General features: G+C 39.5%; 1 protein-coding gene across 4 annotated transcripts in view; it reads left to right on the top strand.

Annotated features, from left to right (window-relative positions):
- Nucleotides 1–19,195, top strand: part of mid2 (midline 2) — a 183,195-nt gene that overhangs the window by 107,056 nt on the left and 56,944 nt on the right. For 3 of the 4 annotated variants that reach the window (XM_088081015.1, XM_042493808.2, XM_042493807.2), the window contains 2 exons: nt 14,122–14,187; nt 17,027–17,122. In XM_088081015.1, coding sequence (XP_087937141.1) covers nt 14,122–14,187; nt 17,027–17,122 — 162 coding nt within the window. The remainder of the gene's footprint in view (nt 1–14,121; nt 14,188–17,026; nt 17,123–19,195) is intronic. The other variant, XM_042493810.2, reaches the window with a different exon arrangement.

Below are 19,195 nucleotides of genomic sequence, written 5' to 3'. Positions count from 1 at the left end.
TTCACTCATCTTCGCTCAAGGTTTAAATGACAAGCCTTCGCTTCTACCCAAACTGCCTCCAGCAAACCCACAGGTGAGGCTTCAGCTGTCAACACATTTAACAGGAAATACTGAATAGATGAAGTTCTGATTGTGCAGATGATGCATGATGTTTAAAAGCAATAGTTTGACATTTTAGGGAAATGCATTTACCCATTTACAGTTAGATTAGAAGACTGGGCCTCATTCACCAATATCTTCCTCAGTTTTTTGTTTTGTTTAATGTTTTAATTGTTTTTTCTTCTTGAGAAGTTCTAAGAAAAGTGTATGTCAGATTCATGAGTGTTCTTAAATCACAGACTTGTTCACTTCTGTGTTCTTTAAAGATGTATCTGATTGTCCTCATAAATTAAAAGCTTGTGCCAGTTGATCATAATTAGCATACATAAACTCCCCATAAAAAGGGCGTAAGACTGCAGGGTCGTGTGCACACAGAAACTGAAAAGTTGAGAGATTTGAGTCAAGAACATCCAAATGAAAGTCTTAAGGGGGTGGAGCACCTGACTCCAAATGTAAAAAAACTTAAATAGCTCTCAAATGGAGGTACTTCTGCAGGAAGTGAATGTCAGAGGACCTGTCAGCATCAGTAGTAGATATAAAATAAAACAGAAAAAGATACTTGGGGTGCTGTAACTCTTTCAATGAACAATGTATCTGAAATGGGTGCAAAACTGATTAAGTTAAAAATAAAAAGTTTGATCAAAAATCTGAGTCCAGAACATGTGTTGTCAAACACAGAAGAAGATGCTGAACACTGGAGGCGCACATATACAGATCTACAGGAGAGATGCTGTCCGATCTATAACATCTTGCAGCAGCAGTAAATGTGCCATGGTGCAAGAAGACTTTGGTTTCAGAGGCTTTGGGCCTATAAAAACTATGAGCAATCACTAATTATTGGACAGCATGTTTCTGTAACATCAGTAACCGATGTTAATTGAACTATTAGTGTAGTGCTTATGTTTAAAGATTGTAATGCTTTCATGAAAGAATGTATTACAATATATTATACATGATTCAAATTTTATTGTAATTTATATGCAGAGGTGAAGAAAACACAATAAACAGTTATTTTGCACAAACAAGTGGGTAAGTGTGCTGTCAAGCATGCATGGATTCTGTCCTTACACAAGAACAAATCCCAAATGTGAAAAAAACATTGGTGAATGTCAGAATCTTGTAAAAAGTACATACATATATTTTAAGAAGAAATTCTCACATCTGTATGGTAAATATGTATCTGTTAGCTAGCATAGCTTAGCCTTACAACTGGAATCTCTAAAACTCACTAATTAATATATTATATTTTTTTAAATGATATTCATGAAAGAGCCTAGCACTGAACCTCCCATAAAATAGTGAGTTGTAGTATTTACACTTTGGATTAAACAGGCAAGAGTTAAATGTGTTAAGTAGTTAATTAGGGAGTTTAAGAGACACTGTTAGGCAATTTTTCTTAACTTTGGACAGAGCATGGCTAGCTGCTTTCGTTTCCAGTCTTTATGCTTAGATAAACTAATTAGATCCAGCTACATATTTATTGTACAGATGTTAGAATGGTTTTAGGTCTTCTCATTAAGAAGAATATTTTCGTAAAATATAAAAGGTCAACACCTGGTCTTACATTCTAATTACCACTCTGCACGAATGAGATATAATGAAGATCTCTGTATGATTTTAGACAGGCTAATTTAGTTCACTATCACCATCAAATGTTTTAGAGGATTATAGGTTATAGCCAAGTGATATGAGTCTCAAGAGAGCAATAAGCAAAGTTCATGGTAATTAAATTGCATTATAGAGGGAGGGGAGGGAGGAAACACTGTCTGTCTGCTACTCTCTCTGTTTCACAGTGTATGAGTTGATGTATGCATCCAGTTGCACAGAAGAGAGATTGCAATGATAAAAAAGAAGAAGAATATGATGATGATGATAGTATTTCGAGAAAATCACTTCCTCTGCTTGAATTATTTGCCTCTTCTAGGCAGTCCTGTCTGAGAAGAGGAAATGGGTTTGAGGTGCATATACCAGCTCAACCAGAAAGCCCTACATATCCAGCGTTTGTGAAGTGCACATGAATTTACCACAAGCGCAAATGTGCTGCGGCCCATGTGTTGGAAGTGAGATTATCTGGTGTGTCACTTTGCCACGAGTGACATAGTAAAACACCGTCAAGGACTCTCAAAGCTGTGGGGCCGTGATGAAAACTTCACAACTGTCATGTCAGTTATTCATTGCATTTTCACAGTTAAGCAGCTCTGATTCTGTACCTTAAGGGAATACTGTGCCAACTGTTCTCTATCAGTCTTTCCCAATGGATTCCAATAACTTAATCTTTCACTTAAAGATAAAATCTAATGGGAGACAGCAAGCATAATGTGGAGGTGACAACCAGAGAGGAGCATGTTCGATGGTAACACGAGGTGACACAAAGTGCTCACAGCTTGTGAAAAATGTAGTTTGGTATATTTACAGCTTCAATATATTCAGGTTCTGATTTACCAAAATATTTCAAATATTGTTTAATCATCATTTTCCCATCAATTCAATGTCAGTTTTCAGCTAAGAGTGTGTGATAATTAGGGATGTTTTTTTGTTTTTTTTTAATTATGCTAAAAGTACAGATACATAGCATTAAAGTGATACAGATTCCAACAGAGAACTTTTTATTAGCGTTTTTGTCTAAAGAATAAAAACTAAATCTGAAATCACTGCCAAAATTATCATCTCAAAATTTTTAACACTTACCACAGATTTGTATCAGGTTCATAACTCGACAAACAGGTCCCCAGTTGACATTTATTAACACAGATGTGATTTCTTTGACACCACCACATCTTTTTCTCTCAGCCCTGCTTTGAGTGAATGCCTTTGTGCTTAAAGGTTAAGTGAAGTTTTAGTGGGAACACTTAAGTTTCAGCAAAGCATTCTTCTTGGATCAGCTAACCAGGTGCCATTGACAGTCATATTTATCGTTTATTTCTGTGGTAACTTTTTGCACAATGCTGAGTGTGGCTGAAATTAAATAGGATTATTTAATCAGAACCACATCCTGATTGTAGCTAATAAAGTAAAAGATGTAAGTTTTATGCAGCTGGTGTATTGCAAAGCTGATATGAAACTGCCTCTGAAATCTCGGGCTCCAGTGAGTGAAAAACCTACATGAGGTAGTTTTATGCTTGTGCACGTACCTGTATTATTTACTAATACAAAACATACAAAACCTTCCCACCTCATCTTGGGATTTTCTGCACTCTCGGCATCCAGCTAACCAATCACGTTGCCTGTTTTTTTCTCTTTGCAAACATCTTCTGCAGCAGCCGCTTGTTTCTGTGAGTCTGCCGTGGTTCTCATTATGCTGTTATATTTGTGAGGTTCAACACAGCTCGTCTCTGTGACCTCCTGTGGGTGCTGGAGCTCTGCACATCCAATGAAATATAATTGTTTTTTCTCTTTCTGACTAATCACATAGTTAATTTATATAAATGCCACGGACAAAATAAATCAATTTAAGTGCACAAAGACCTCTAGAGCTGCTGCGAGGGGCAGTCAGTGGCTCAGGATAAAGAGAAAGGACTCCACTTTGGCCCCCAAGTGAGCAGATTGCATCTAGGGAGTGAGCCTGGGACACTGCTGAACCCTCTGGAGGTGTCTGATTTCAACAAAATCAGTGAAACACTTCCCTCTTGACAACCCAAAGATGCCATCGGCAGCTGTGGCTCAGTAGGTAGAGCAGGTCATCTGCCGATCAGAGGTTCTGCGGGTCGATCCCCAGCTTGTCAGGGTGTCCCCAAGATTGCCTTGCCACCAGTGTGTGAATGTGTATACGAATGATTAAATTAGATTAGGTCCTGATGGGCAGACTGACGCCTTGCGTAGCAGCCTCTGCCATTAATGCGGGAGTGTGTGAGTGAATCTAGTGTATGGTGTACGCGCTTTGAGTGGTTCAGGGACTGGAGTGGCGCTTTTTAAATACATTCCATCCAATTACCAGTTGGCTTAATTACACTACTATTTAAAATTTGCAATTTAAGTGATACCAACAGCCAGTGCTTAAGAACAGATACCCCACTTAAAGGTAAAGTGTGTAAAACTTTAAATTTAATGGCAGTGAATTGCAGACTGCAACTAGGTAATCAGTGAATTTCCGACGCTGTTTGACATCTCAGAGATGGGCGGCTTGCCCACTACATGGTATTGTGTGCTAACCCCTTTTCTATGATAAGCTAATGTGTGCCCACTCTTTTCTGATGTGTAGTCACCCTTTTCTCCAATAAATTAAGATCAAAACATTTACAGGTTTTCACTGGAAGCCAAATTATCCACAGAGGTCCATTCCTCACCAAACAAAAAAGACTTTGGTGATTTAAACAGCTAGAAATAATAATTAAAGCAGTTTCACATTAGGAATTAGTGTAATTATGGCGTTGCTCATTGCGGATGGGCTTCTCTACGGTGGCCAATGCAAGAACACTGATGGCCTTATCTAGAGCCAGTATTTGATTTGTTCATTCTGGCCTACTGTAGAAACATGACAGAACAACATGCCAATCTCATTAAAAAAGGCCCTCTCCTTATGTAGACATAAAGGGCTCGTTCTAAGGTAAAGAAAACACAATCATTTCTTTTTTTTAGGTAAATATATATATATAATATATATATATATATATATATATATATATATATATATATATATATATAATAATTATATATATCCCCCTAAATCCAGCAAACTTTACCTTTAATTCTACACAACATTTTGCTGGTTGGTAATATTTGTCCATCATGCGTCTTTTGAGAAACACTCAATAAAAACCGTCTACAAGAAGCTTGGACTGAACGAAATGGAAGTATGAAGTCATTATTTAATGTCTTTTCTGGGGAAAAAATTGGTGGAAATTCCCTGCACATCTTTTCTAAAAACGATGTTGGCATTTTGTTGATCATTTTTCATTGAGGCAATGAGTCAGAGTTTTAGAAACACAGAGCCACACAACGGCCTCTGGGTTCCCATCAGTCAGAATGACTCAGACCCAAAACACTGTTCTCTCTGTTATTGCATTCTACAAAATAAGGCAAAATGAATAACCGTGTCATATGAAGACACCAACGAGCCGGCAGCTAGATAATTGTGTTACAGCCAATGAAATGTGGCTGCACGCTGCCTGCCTGTCTGTGTGGCTCTCTCTTGCTGTTAGGCGCTCTTGCTTTCTCTCTCTGTCTCGTTGTTGCTTTCTGCACCTCGTCTGGTTTTTCATTCAGGAGCTAAGCGGGCATTTTGGCTAAATTAATTTGTGAATTTAAAATCCATTTGCAATAGCAACCAATCAGGAGGAGAGGAGGACACTGAAGCCCATCATGCCGCTGGCTGCCACTTAGAGCCAGCGCCGGGGAGGTGAATGTAGAGGACAAGTGCTCAGTAACAAGCCATGGAAATCCTACCTAACGAGCCGGGCCGTGTCCTCGCTGTCACACATGACATCAACTCCAACTCCACATACCAAAATATCCACAGTGCATGGCTTATATATTTATTTCTGTATTTTACAGTGAATGTGCACAATAAAAAATAAAATAAGATTTGCAAAAGTTTGCCAGAAGGCTTGTTTCAATACCCTTTTCCGTTCCCTAAAAAACCTTAAAAAGAAAAGTAAAGGCTGCTGAGGAAATTGCGTGGGTTATATGAGATTGTCAAATGCATAACAATGTCCTGCTATATTCTGTAGGACCAATTTGCCTGACAATGCAAAAATAACAAGCTAGCTTTTTGTAGATAATGCTGTGGGAATTGAACAGATTCAGCTGTGTAAATGGTGCAAAATGTGTGTAAAAAAATAATAGTAATTATGATTCTTCATCATTTATAGTAATGTCTATTATTATTTAGTATTATCAATAGGGTATTCTACATAAAGACATTTCAGTGATTGTAACGATGAAGAAATTAAAGATAAAAGAAATTTTAATGATAGATTTCAGCTATCATTTATGTATCTGTTTGGTTTCTTTGGTATAGTTTCCTATGGTCTTTGGCTTCAAAGTAGTTTTTATTTAGTATTTATTGTCTGAAAACAGTGCTGCAGTGCTGACCTTTTATGAGCTCATGATAGGGAACAGAAATTCGCTTTTCGTCTTGAGACAAATCAATATATGATCAGTAGCCAGTGAAGGACACCGAAAGAATGGAGTGCTGACTTAATTGCTGGCACAACCATAACCCTTTAACCAGGAGTGAGAGAAAAGAAAGAAGGGAAGAAAGACAGAAAGAAGAACAATCTCTATTGGATGTTCACTCTTCCAGTATCACAGAGAGGTCAGATGTTGAGGTCAGATTCAGGACTGTCTTTGGGCTGAAAGACACTCCAGCAGAGATGCTTATTGACTCCAGAGATTTAACCTGCGTTATCTGATTGGAGGGCAGCCTCCCTGCTGATTAGGACACTCTGCTGCCAATCAAAGCCGACTTTTTAGGTGTAAAACATACTAGTGTAAGTCTTTGATAACCTTAAAGGAAGCCTGCAACTTTTTTGTTAATCCACTCCTTTTTAGCCGTGTGAAGCTAAAGATAAGAGAGAAGATGAGTTTCTTCTTCTAGTGTTTTGTTCACATCTGTCACAGTCCAGATGTTATCAGGAGTACCGAGATGTGGCCTTTGAACATGGACACAGATATGGTTTTATCTGCTACATCGTACCCCCACTGCAAATATCTTGATTTGATTCAATGTTGCCATTGTTTTGATAGTTATCTCTGGGAGAAGCCTATCAAGCAACAAATCAGACCTGGACATGAAAGGCACATACTGAGCAGGTGTTAATAACCATATTCAGTTTATTTGAGTTTTGCTATTTCAGAGCTGCACGCTGTGCACATCAGATGTCAGCCACAGATTAACAGAAACACGTTTACCTAGACGACCTTGCTTCAGCTCATTTAGGTCAGGCTTTTGAGACTTTACTATCACTGGCTACAGTTACATGCACACCAATATTTCCCTATTATTACGAAAATAATATTCTGAACACTGTGTAGGTCATATAAACAGCGTATTCTGTTTAAATATTCAGAATCAGGCCAATTTCCGAATTTAGCATTTTCTGATTAAGACATTTGAGATATGCCGGTATTTTTCTTATTTTTAGGAGCATTATTTGGGCATGTATACAGCCAGTTCGGAATATTTATCTCTCTGGGGTTTTAACCGCAGTTTTTGACACACGGCCTCTGGACTGTTTACAGTCGGCTCTGTGCTTTATCATGGATATGTTGTACACAAACCAATTTAGCAAAAGTTTGCAAAGCTGAGGGTTAAAGATGCATGCAGAGCAAAACCCCACATTTCGGATTAGAAGGAGAAACACTCCTGCTTTTAAACTTTATGTAACACATAGATGTCAAAAGATTTTTAGATATGCGCAAATTTCACAGTGCCAACTTTTGCGAGAAGGTAGAGGACGGAAAGAGAGAGTCCAACAAGTCCACCATTGATAAGAAACTGTGGAAAGAAGAAAGAAGCAAAAATGACAAGTGGCTCCAGCTGTTCTACTTTTCTATATTTTGATGTGAGAAAAGGCATTTTAGGGCACGTTAATTGGAATATGCAGGACTGCATATAAACGGGCGTGTTCGTGGAATATTCATTTGCATAGACATGTAAAAGCTTATGAGGAACATTGTCTTTTTTGGAATAAGGGCAAAAACTGGACTATTTTGTGCATGTAAACGTACTCAATGTTGTGCAGAACCTTGTACACACTATAAATTGTTCTAGCGAAGCTCTGCTTTTTTCTCTTTTATCTCCACAAAGCAGCCAAACCGAGCCACCATGATGATAATGTCTTTAGTCAGGAGTCACAGTGGTTGGTTACAGCTTGAGTCCTGTGGACAGGAATATTCCTGATGTAGGCTACCACTAATAGCACCAACCTAATGATATCATCGACTATGGCAAAGGCTTGACGTGGATAACAAAGATTTGTTATGAGCTGCACAGTGTTTACATAGTGTTATCGTTACAGCTTTTGGCAGATAAGTAAGATACAGTATCTGTTGTGTCAGACGTCTTGTCTGTAAATTCCATATATATCAAAGGTCAAGTCATTACATGCCTGACAAGCTTGAAATTTCATTTTTAATCATGATCCACACACAGGTTGTGTGAAATACCTCACCTTATATCTGGCATTAACACTCTTCTAATTTATCATCAATGGAAAGTTGCTCACCCCGTGTTACATTTAATTCATAAAGAAAACTGTTTTTATTTTTCTCACTTACCTCCATGGTAAATTAAGTATCCAGAAAATGTTTTTGATGAACTGAAATTGGGGTCCAAGTGTGCTATTGTTCACATGGTCACGAAATACATGGATTTTTTATATATTCAGTATTTCTGAGACCATTAAAATGCAGTCTTAAACCACAATAAAACACTGGGTCATTGGGTTAAAGCCTTTGTGCGCTGTTGATGTGCTATAGTTGTCATGTGTTACTACTAGCTATTGTTATTATCAAGGGACTGACAGCTAGGTATGTGCTAATGTAAGAGCAGCAAAATACCTTTGCAATCCAGTGTCAATGCCCGTAAGTCTGTTGCTTTGATTTAGTACCAAACCAAATATCAGAGCTATATTTTTTATGTGACAGCAGTGACAGTTGCGCCACTGGTGTTTCTTAGAGAGGAATAATTATTTTAATTTGTTCCTTGGCCCCAATTGTATTCCTTGGTCTGCTGTTTCTCCACGCTCAGTTTGTAAAATATACTCAATTAGCACACAGTGAGTTTATCACCGTTGACTCAAAAAACAGGTGAAAAAAACAGTTGCTCTCTCTCTTAATCAGAGATATTGATCAAGTTGAAGAACAGCCAAGCCACTCGTATGTGGTATTTTCTTTTCTCAGTATTAATCCATGAAACTGAATTGCACTGTTCCAACAAGAGTCCAGTGTAGGCCGATTGAAATGAAACAGAAAGCTCCTTTAAGCCCATTCAACCATATCACTGTTTTCTACTAACCCCTCTTCATCTAAGTCCAGACCCCCGCCTAATCCGCAGCATTAAACTCCCATCTCTTTACATTCAGATATCACAGTTTCCTCCGCCTGTAATATGATATGAAATTGTCTAATAAAGGCCAGTGGGAAATAGTGTGGGATATGGCTTTGCCTCATGCAGCATCAATTTCTGTGTTTTTCTTTTTCATTCTTATTCTGTCTCTCCTGTCTTCTTGTTTTTAGTAGTCCTGGGTCAGTCTGTCCCTGACCCAAACAAATAATTGGGAAGCTAAAAGCACACAAAGGCCCGTGGGATCTCAGAGAGCCTTATAAACAAAATCAAATGCCAGCTAGTGTCTGGCCTCCTCGCTGTTGTTCAGCAGTCATAACGATTCATTATTCTGTTTCAAACCAACAGAGAAATTTCTTGATCCTAATCCCCTCATGTGGCTAAAAACTTGAATTACTTTTGGATTTTTGTCCATTTAAGATGGCTTTTTCGCATAATAAGCCTTTAGGGGAAAAAAGCAATTGGGATTCGTAAAGCTGATTCCTAAGAGAAGATGGCGGTATAGACCTGTCCTTCCGTACCCTTCCCTCCTTCCTTCTCCTGTTTTCTCCGAGCAGCAATATTTAAATTTCCCCCACCAGACTTGGAAATGAAAGTAAGCATCTTCTAGCTGTCTGCTCCCATTTATCGCTGCACCCCCACTGTTTTGAGATCCCCTTGAACGTTCAGGCGGTCGCTTATAGCTTGAAGGTCACGGGAGTTCATTTAGAGTTTAAACATCTGTAGCATCTTATAGAGCTAACACTTTGAAAGTTTATACCTTACAGTCACTGTTATTCGTGACTTTTTTTTTTTTGTTGAATCGGTGATACAGGTACTCTTCTGCCTTGCACAACAGGCAAAGCCAAAATGCACAAACAGACTGCTTCTGATCATGAGATATAAACAAGAAAGCCAACATTTTAGCGAGTTTTAAACATCCCTATTGGTCTCATTAATTGGGCTTCTGCCAGCGGGTTATGAGACAAGCGTGACTCCCCGTTTGTTATACCCTGCTACAATTGGTTGGTCTCAAGAGCTCTGCCCTATGGAATATTATCCTCAGACAAAAACCCTGTTTCCCAGAAGGCTTGTGTTACTGACACATCCAGACTCTGAAAAGCCTCTTGTTAACAACAGCTGTAAAGTGAGCTTGTTCTATTCTATTGCTCTTTCTCGAGTTTAATCTCTCCCTCTTTCTCTCACTTTCATTTCTGCTTCCTTCTGTCTCGTCGTGCATGGGGGAGGATCCTGAATTAATTAAAAGAAAAAGACTTTGAAGTTGGATACTTAGCCTCGAGGCATTCTGTTCCATTTTTGTTGTGGCGGCGGATGAATTTTTTGTTGTTTCGTAGATCTAACGACCTGGAGATTCAGCCACTGGACAATCATCTGATTAGGCACTAACTTTGTTTATTTTTTCCGCTATAGCCAAGCCCTTCTTAATGTTTAGTAGACAATCTCTTCCACTTGTGTCCTCTTCTCCTACTGTCTTCTACCTTTTCATGTGATTACATTCTTGCTCTTGAGTTTGACCTCAGACAAAAGTCCTTTTATGTTCCAGTAGCGGTGTAACAATGAGCCTAGCCCATGCCTCAGGTTGGGGAGTACCACATTTCTCTGTAATTGGATTGCCATCATATGATTTCAGAAACAGCAAACTGCTAATTTGTCGCAGTTACTGCTGAAGCACAAAAGACACTTGCAGAAAATAGTCAGTAGGATTTCTCAGAAACAGGAGCATTTTGGTTGTCACTTTAAACACACAAATACTTGTATTTCTTTCCTTTTTTTTTTTTTTTTGGTGATGTAATGCTGTGTAATTTCACGGCATGGCAGTGATATGAATTGATCTACAGACTGTGAACAGTGATGACTGGAGATTAAAATGTGACAGCAGTCTCAAACCTGCCTTGAATGTGTGATCAGTAAACCCTTCATCATACACAAGTCTCCTGTAAGCAAGAGGTATCTTTTTTTTCTCCCACAATTCCTCTCTGCAGTCTCCGTAGCTACTGTAATATAAATAGGGACCTGTCCTTTTTTGTTTCAAAGAGAAATGGGATCATCTGTAAAGAAATGAGACCCAGGAGCCCCTCAACACAATGAAGTCATATGAGGGGGCGGTGATCTAACCCAAGATGATGGCCTGTCAGCGGCTGCAGTTATAAGTGTGCCCAAGACGGACAGAATAAGGACTAAAGTAGAGAGACACCGATTGAGGAAGGAGACAAAAAGTCAGGTCAGAGGGAGCGGAGATGTACTGTAGAAAAGAGAGAAAGGTAGAGAGTGACGGGAAGACAGATAACGAGGGAAAAGGGAGCAGCAGAAGAAACAGAAGACTGAATTAGAGGGCAGGCCAGACTGGAGCTCCTCTGCCAAGCTGCCCCTCTCAGCACGGGATTCATGCCTATTTCCATCGCATCAACCCCCTCCATCTCTGTCGCACTCTCTGTTCACTCTCATGACATGCCACGTCCAAAGCTGAATCAGTGAATGAATGATATTACCTTATGCTAAGAGCCCTGCCTACCGCAGCACGCCCCATCATGTGCCTCAAGCAAATGAAATGCAATTCGTCACTCATTTGTGCTCGGCTCTTATTTCCCTCCTCCCTCCATTCATAACTTCCATGGCTTTCCCTTCCCTCCTCTGTTTAGCTCCATATCCCTCCGTCTGTTTTATCTCTGTCTCTGGAATTGTACTTTTTAAAACATATAATTATGTATATCCGTTCATTCTATTCAGTATTCAGTATTCAGTATTCACATAGTTGGATGGAGCAATGGATTGATTATGAAAAAGCACTAAAATGAAAACTGAGTCCACATTTGCTGGTAGAAATAAGCTCTTTTTAAGTTGAAACTTAGCCTGGTTATAATTTAAGTGTGTACAAAGTGGAGATTTAAAATATTGCTTGGCATCCTTAAAATGTTGGGAGATATGCCATAGCTGATGATGTAACAGTAACTTTCTGTTTATATAGTGTTTTACTGGATGGCGCTACACATTTTTTCTAGCAATTTATCTATATATCTAAATATATTTGATTTATACATTTCTAGCTACACTATAACTATTTACCAGTGAATGGCGCTAGTGGATTTAGGGCATGTCCAACTCCACAGCCAGTTAAACAGCACATAATCTGGGCACGAAGTGAGGCGCAAAGGTCGGAGTTGTTGTAATGAGTCCCTTAATTGATCATAGGTGTGTTTTCGGTGTAATATGAAATCAACCAATGAGACTATAATCTTCCATTCCATTTAAAATCCAGATCGGCCTGCAGCTGGCGCAAAGCTGTTTACAGACGGATTCAGCAATTTCTAAAAGCAAGTGATTCTCTCCTCAGAATAATGCATGTTACTGCATTAAATATTGTGGGACATTTAAGAAGCAAAACTAAAAACTGTAGTTATAAACTTGATAAAGGAAACAGGACTAAACTTGGCTCCTGAAATAATCAGTGTCCCGCTGCTCCTTACATCTGTCTTAGTGGGAAGTCGGACAACAGCTCTGCTCTTCTGTCTGCTAAATCACATTTTAGAGAATGCCATTAATATTTTCCTTATTAATGATGAATTGTTTCATCCACCTGCAAACTATCCGTGCATCCCTGTGTGTGTAATAAGCAGAGTTTGCACGAAATGTGAATCCTCCTATGTAGCCGCATTTTACTAATCTAAATAATACATGATCTCCTTCATGTTGCAGACCTCGGCTCAACAGTAAATTGTACACAGCCTGGGTCGACGAGTAAAACATACTGTGTTAATCACATGTTATTGCTTATAATGTATGCAATACAAGTTGGCTTTATAGCCATGATGCCAGCGTTGATGTCGACTCCTTTTCAATGTGCCTGGTCATGTCAATGACAAGAATAGAATCAAACCAGTTTTTACGCTCATATAGACCGGAGCGGCTAACCAGTCATTGTCCCAACTCTAGTCAGGATAAACTTTAGATGCAAACTACTTTGTGATGGATTTTTGAACAGCTGATGGAACCTTAAACTGATGTCTTTCATCACTGTCAAATAGTTGCTATAGCTGCTATAATAAATATTTGACAGCCATCATTTGATGTTATAAAATGTTATCCTCATTTGGCTTGACATTTAATTTTGGCACCTCCACCTCCAGCATGTCGCCATCCATCCAACACTTGCTGGCACCCTCTCCAATCACAGCCCTTTCTGCCTCCGTTCCTGCCTTTATCCATGTTTGTCTTTGCTCCCCCTCTCAATCTTTGAGTGATTCTAGCCGTCTTTGATGTCTGTTGTGTGTTTTAATGAGTCTGTTGTTGACGGTTGCTCTGACTCCCTCCTCTCTCTCTCTGCCACTTGTCCTGCCTGCTGGGCTGAAGCCACAGGAGTGCCAACACAAGTCAGGCAGAAACCTATCACTCACATACAACAGGCTTTTTTGCGGTCACTTATAAAGCAGATACACACAAACAAAGATTATTGTCATTATTTACTTACATGTACAAGTAAAGGCAGATGTTGTCTGCATACATATATACATTTGGTGTGTCATAAATGTATAAATGCAGATACACCTGCAGAGTCTACCACATAAAAACAGGTTGAAACACACATGCATGCATGTAGAGGACAGAGGAGTTTGTTTCACTGCAGTCTCACGGGAGGCAGCTGTGTTCTGATGTATTAATCATCTTCGTCTCCAGCTTGCTAATTAATGACCCATCTGTCCCCTCTCACTGATGTTCCACTTCAAACCCCCTCATACACAAACACACTCACACAGGGGCTGCGACACAACAACCGAATGCAAGTTCCAGTGATGTAACTCCAGCTCCGGTTTCAGGGAAATATTAACAGACACTGCGAGCCACACACTCTCATCTGTATTCATGTAGGAGACCATAAGAAGAGTGTTTGTGGCAACTTTATCAGGGAGGAGTTCTCCTCTTCAGTTGCGTTTAGGTGGCAGACGTCGTGCGCTCAGGCTTGTCTGTGTGTGTGTGTGTGTGTTTATGTGTGCACTTATGTGGGTGTATGTGTGTGTTCGTAGGCTTATCAGGTGAGCCCGGGCAGAGTGTCAGATGCGGTAATGGAGGCTTCAAAGACAAGCGCTGCGGTGAGTTCCCTGGCTGCCTTTTTCCTTCCCTCCCCACCCTCCTCCCCTTCCTCCCCCTCCTTCCCTTTCCCTGCACGGAGGCAGACAGGCACACAGGTAGACACCTGGATAAGGAAGGGATGCAGGGAGTGAGATAAGCAGGCAGATAAATAATTAAGTGGTTGCAAAGTCAAACAGACAACAGGCAGACAGAATAAATCAGGCTGAGCGACAGGCAGAGGAAATATTGGAAAGCAGGGAGGCTGCCTGACGGACAGGACAGACAGACAGAGGTACAGTCACACAGTCAGAGTCGTGGCCAGGTGCTTGCCCTGCCCACCTCCCTTTCACTTGCATGAGTGGAGCCACATCAAACACCCGCCGCTTGTCTGCTGCTTTGTTCTTCTGTTCTCTTTGCAGCTGTGGTTGTTGTTGTTGTTTTGATGCCCATCGTCGTCGCCGCCATCGTTGATTTGCTTCTTTTTGAACGGCAGTTCTATTTCTGGCTCACTATTTGCTTGTTTCCATTTTCATCTTTTGTACTGTATATTTGTTGGAGTGAGTTTATTTATGTGTGTTTGTCTCTTGATTTGAATTTGACAAAGTCACAATTAAGGGATAGTAATTGAGTGTTTGATTTTCCAAAATGCCAGTGGAGGTTGATTTGTTAAATTTTTTAGGGCTCATATGGTCATTTGGAGGGCTTTAAAGGGGAGCTAAACTAGTTAATATTAAATTATACATATTATACATATTATTGTTATGGTCTAAGACAGTCCGTAACTATTAGACACATGAACAGCTCTTTCCCAAAAACCAAAAAACTAAAGAGCTGAAATTCTGAGAAAATGTGTGATATTATCAAGTATAAAGACTAAAACTGATCCATAGATAATAAATAGATAAAGATGTTATGGATGACACTGAGAGCACCCAAAGTAATTTTCTGAGTATATCTGGTTTCTGACTTTGAGAGAGAGAAACTCGTGTTCACAAATATTGATTAAACTCTCCAAGGCCATGGAAATAACATACTGGAATTCTTGATATAGTTGGTGGTGAATATTAAAAGGCCAGACAGTTAAATCATCACATTACTGACAATATGTACGCCAGTAAAACAGCAATATAAACATTTCTAACTATTAAAAAGAAATGGATTGCACTATAGGATTGAATTTCTTTTCATGCCAGCAGCAGTGAATTGCATATTTTGCTTCAAATGCTGATTTCAAGGTGTTGACCTGTCAGTGTAACCCTGGTATACTCCGCTATAGATTTCATTTAAACTTTATTTTCATACAGAAACCTATTCTGTCTCTTAGACTTTCATAGCATGTGGACCCGACTTCTGCTTTCAACTTTATTTTGTCCCCAAAGGGCAATTAGTTTTACAGCAATACATAAAAGAACATAGAAATACAGTACAGCCCTGAATACAAGCGCGCTGGCAGTCCAACAACAGTAGTTACTGTTGTCTGACTTTCACATTATCATAGTAAACAAAGCAGAGCAGCAACAATCATCCAAACAAAATTCAAGGCTGATGAAATCTACACAAAAATAAAAATACACAGGCAAAGTAAGGGTAAAATTTACTTTTTGAAACTTCTTGAAATGACTGGTTGCCAAACATTATCAGCTACACATTTGTAAATGGACCTCTTTGCATGGATTTCATATGTTAAAAAGCAACTCTCAGGACATTATCCACAAGAGAATATGGAACAAAAGAAGGCAAAAGTAGTACAGCTTTGTATTATTTTCCTTAAATGTCACAGAAAGCATAATTTGATAGTGGCCATGTATTTTGTATCAAATTACTGTACATCATTTCTGTGTTGTAGTTGACCCCAAAACACTCTGTCAGTTCCTTTCTATGTCATTTGACTTTCAGTGCAGTATTTGAATAGCACAAAGGTAACAGCACAACCTTACAATGTAGGACTCAACACTTGAAATCCTTCTGTTTTTCAGTTTAACTGTAAAAATGCATGAATATGAACGTATAAAAATTTATATTGTGTGGGTATTGGGTTTTTTAAAGGGCACTGATATCAGAGACTTCACCAAAAACATCAGATACTATGGCATGCTGCTTATTTAGTTTTTGTTTAGTGAATAAACAGAATTGCATGTTGAGAAATTTTAACAATGAATTAGCCCATTAGTCATCGGGCAAAAATGTCGTCATGGTACATTTCTGCAAACCACAAATATGTTATATTTGCATGTTTAATAAAAATCATATTGATGTTGCTACAATGGCATAGTATAGAGCCGGAGGGGATGATGGATGACATGTCACATAGGGGAGATGCCAACCAAGCTGACCAGCAAACAACAAAACAGATTGTTTTTTGCAAGTCATTCCTCAAACGCAGATGTTTTTCAGCAACGCAACACTCTTTTCTACTGGATATATTTGCACAAAAAGTGGGGTATTTCTGTGTAGACTTTTCCTACCAGGATTATGCCCCCAGAACCAGGTATTTCATGCGAAAACATGATATTTTCCTATCCATAACCAGGTCGTTTTTGTGCCTAAACCTAACAACCACGTATTAACCACAGTGTTGTTGAAACATTAAGTTTCAACGTATCCGGCACAAAACAATGTGCAAACATAAAGTGGTTTGCAGAAATATACAATGCCAACATTTTTTTTCTGGTGATTCAGTTGTATTTAATCCATCAGGTTTTGAACATTGTCTTAAAATGACTTTTAAAATGTAAATACCCCATATTGCAGCATCCACAACCTTGCTTGTGTCATGTCAGTGCACATTCTCCGCACTCTACCTGTGCTAATCTTTGGCCATATGTCCTTGTCTCTGCTCCTTCCTCCTCCTCCCTCCAGCAAACCCTGGAGAACAACCTGACCAACCTGGTGAAGAGGAATAGTGAACTGGAAAACCAAATGGCAAAACTCATCCAGATCTGTCAACAGGTTGAGGTATGCAACATGTCTTTGTGTTTGTGTCTTTAGTCACAGAGTCAAGGTTAAAGTAGTCATAACTGTCACTGTAATGGTAATAAAAAACGTAATGAGATTCTCAATTGTTCCCTATAGTCTTGGAGTATCTGAAGGTCAGAGGCACAATGGCAGCAATGGAGCCATTATAGTTTCACTGTCTTGATGATGGAATCTAGACTAGAGGCGTAGTTGATTAACTGTAAGTGGAGCTCTTGAAATCACAAGAGCTACCCTGAAATTGAAGTGCGTGTTGTCAGACTTACCATCCATAAAATCAGTGTAGTCCCTCATCCAGCACTTTGTATCAAGCTCCAAAACAATCACAACAGAGGTCAAAGTTTCAGTTCTTTAGTTGCTGGACCCTGCAAGACATTAGAAAGTTTTGAGGCCTTAACCTTCATGAATTTTCCCCTTCGCTTCAACAGGGAAAACATAACACCCCCTCCACCCCCCACCCCCCACCCCTACCCGCCCCCAAAAGCCTGTCACTGGTATTGATTGTATACAGTTTACTGCTTTTGCGATTGGTGACTGCTCTGATGCCACGCTCCTCACACGTTATCTTCTCTGTGGAACATTTTTGATTGAAGAAGCGAGTGGTAGAAATTGAACCTTTTAATTTCTTTTCTTCCTTTCTTTCTTTCTTTCTTTCTTTCTTTCTTTCTTTCTTTGTCTGTCTCGCTTTCCTTTTTTTCTCTCACTCCTTCTGAATCATGGTTTCTTGCCAGCAATAAAATCTGCACTGCATTCTTTCAGTTCTCGTTAGTAGCTACTGATCAAATATTGATTTGTCTCAAGAATGAAAGTGAATTTCAGTTCCCTAATGTGGGTTCATAAAAGGTCATTGTTGCAGCACTGTTTTCAGACAATGAATATTGAAGAATTATTACTATGAGGCCAAAGATGAGAAGAAACTATACCAATGAACCCAAACAGGCACATTAATAATGACTATCTTTGAAATCTATCTTATCTTCAGTCTTTTTACAATTACTGGAATGTGATTATGCAGAATGATCATGTTATCTATCATTTTATCTGGTGACTGATGCAATGCACTGCCATGGAAACGAAAACACCCAATACCAGTGCAGTGAGGCTCTCTATGACCTCTTGTACGTTGCCGATGGTAGCTCTCCAGACAATCTGACTCAAACCGTGACTCAAAAACAAAGCATGAGCTGGAGTAGCTCTCAGCAACCTTCCACTCTCAATCTGTTTAAAGAGGCAGTTATGTAATTCAGAGACTGGACTGACCACTCCACCGTAAGCAGAGCTACCACCAAAAGCACTTGTGCAATATTCCCTCCTTTCAAGGTGCGAACAGCCTAATGTGATGCTTTTACTATGTGCTTCTTCAAGGTCATTGTCTCAACTGTGTCTTGTAAAACAGTGAGGTTTGGTTCTTGTGCATCTTACTGTGCTGAATTTGATTTTTAGGATGAATTACTGTTGCAACACGCAACAGTTTAAGTCCCACCGGAGCCACTCGAACAAGAAATGTATGTTCCCAAGTCAAAGCAGATAAGATTATCTGTGTAGTGGAATATATCTTCCCAGTAGGAACTTTATTTGACTTGTCACAAGCCGGCAATGTTTCACAGCACAGCCGCTTCAAGTTAGTGACATCCTTGGAGGAGTGTTTGCACTCTAACGTCCTAGCGTGATGCTGTGCCTGTCTGCAGAATATTATACTTCAGCCAGTCACTGCTGACCTCTTCTCTTTGGGCTTGTGTTGTGATTTAATGGAGGAATCCGGCCAGAGAGTCCTAATGCTTAGCCAAGTGTTTGTGCTACATTGCTAATATGTGCATTCACAAACACACACGCACGCACACACACACACACACACACACACACGTGAGTGCATACTTTCTGTCTTAACGCACTGGCTCTTAATAAACGCCATCATTTCTCTTGTGAGAGTTGACATTAATGGCCACAGAGGACAAATGCACTTTGGTGCCGCCATCACTCTGTGTGCGGTTCATTTCTTATTAGGCGAGCCTGACTCCATTTTCTCGGAGTCACTCCGAGGTCCATGAACAACAA

This window comes from Plectropomus leopardus, chromosome 8, assembly GCF_026936395.1.
Source record: "Plectropomus leopardus strain MGB_pleo_1.0 chromosome 8, ASM2693639v1, whole genome shotgun sequence".
NCBI classification, from domain to species: Eukaryota; Metazoa; Chordata; class Actinopteri; order Perciformes; family Serranidae; genus Plectropomus; species Plectropomus leopardus.
The sequence above is the reverse complement of the archived record's forward strand: the minus strand, read 5'-3'. Positions and strand labels throughout refer to the sequence as shown.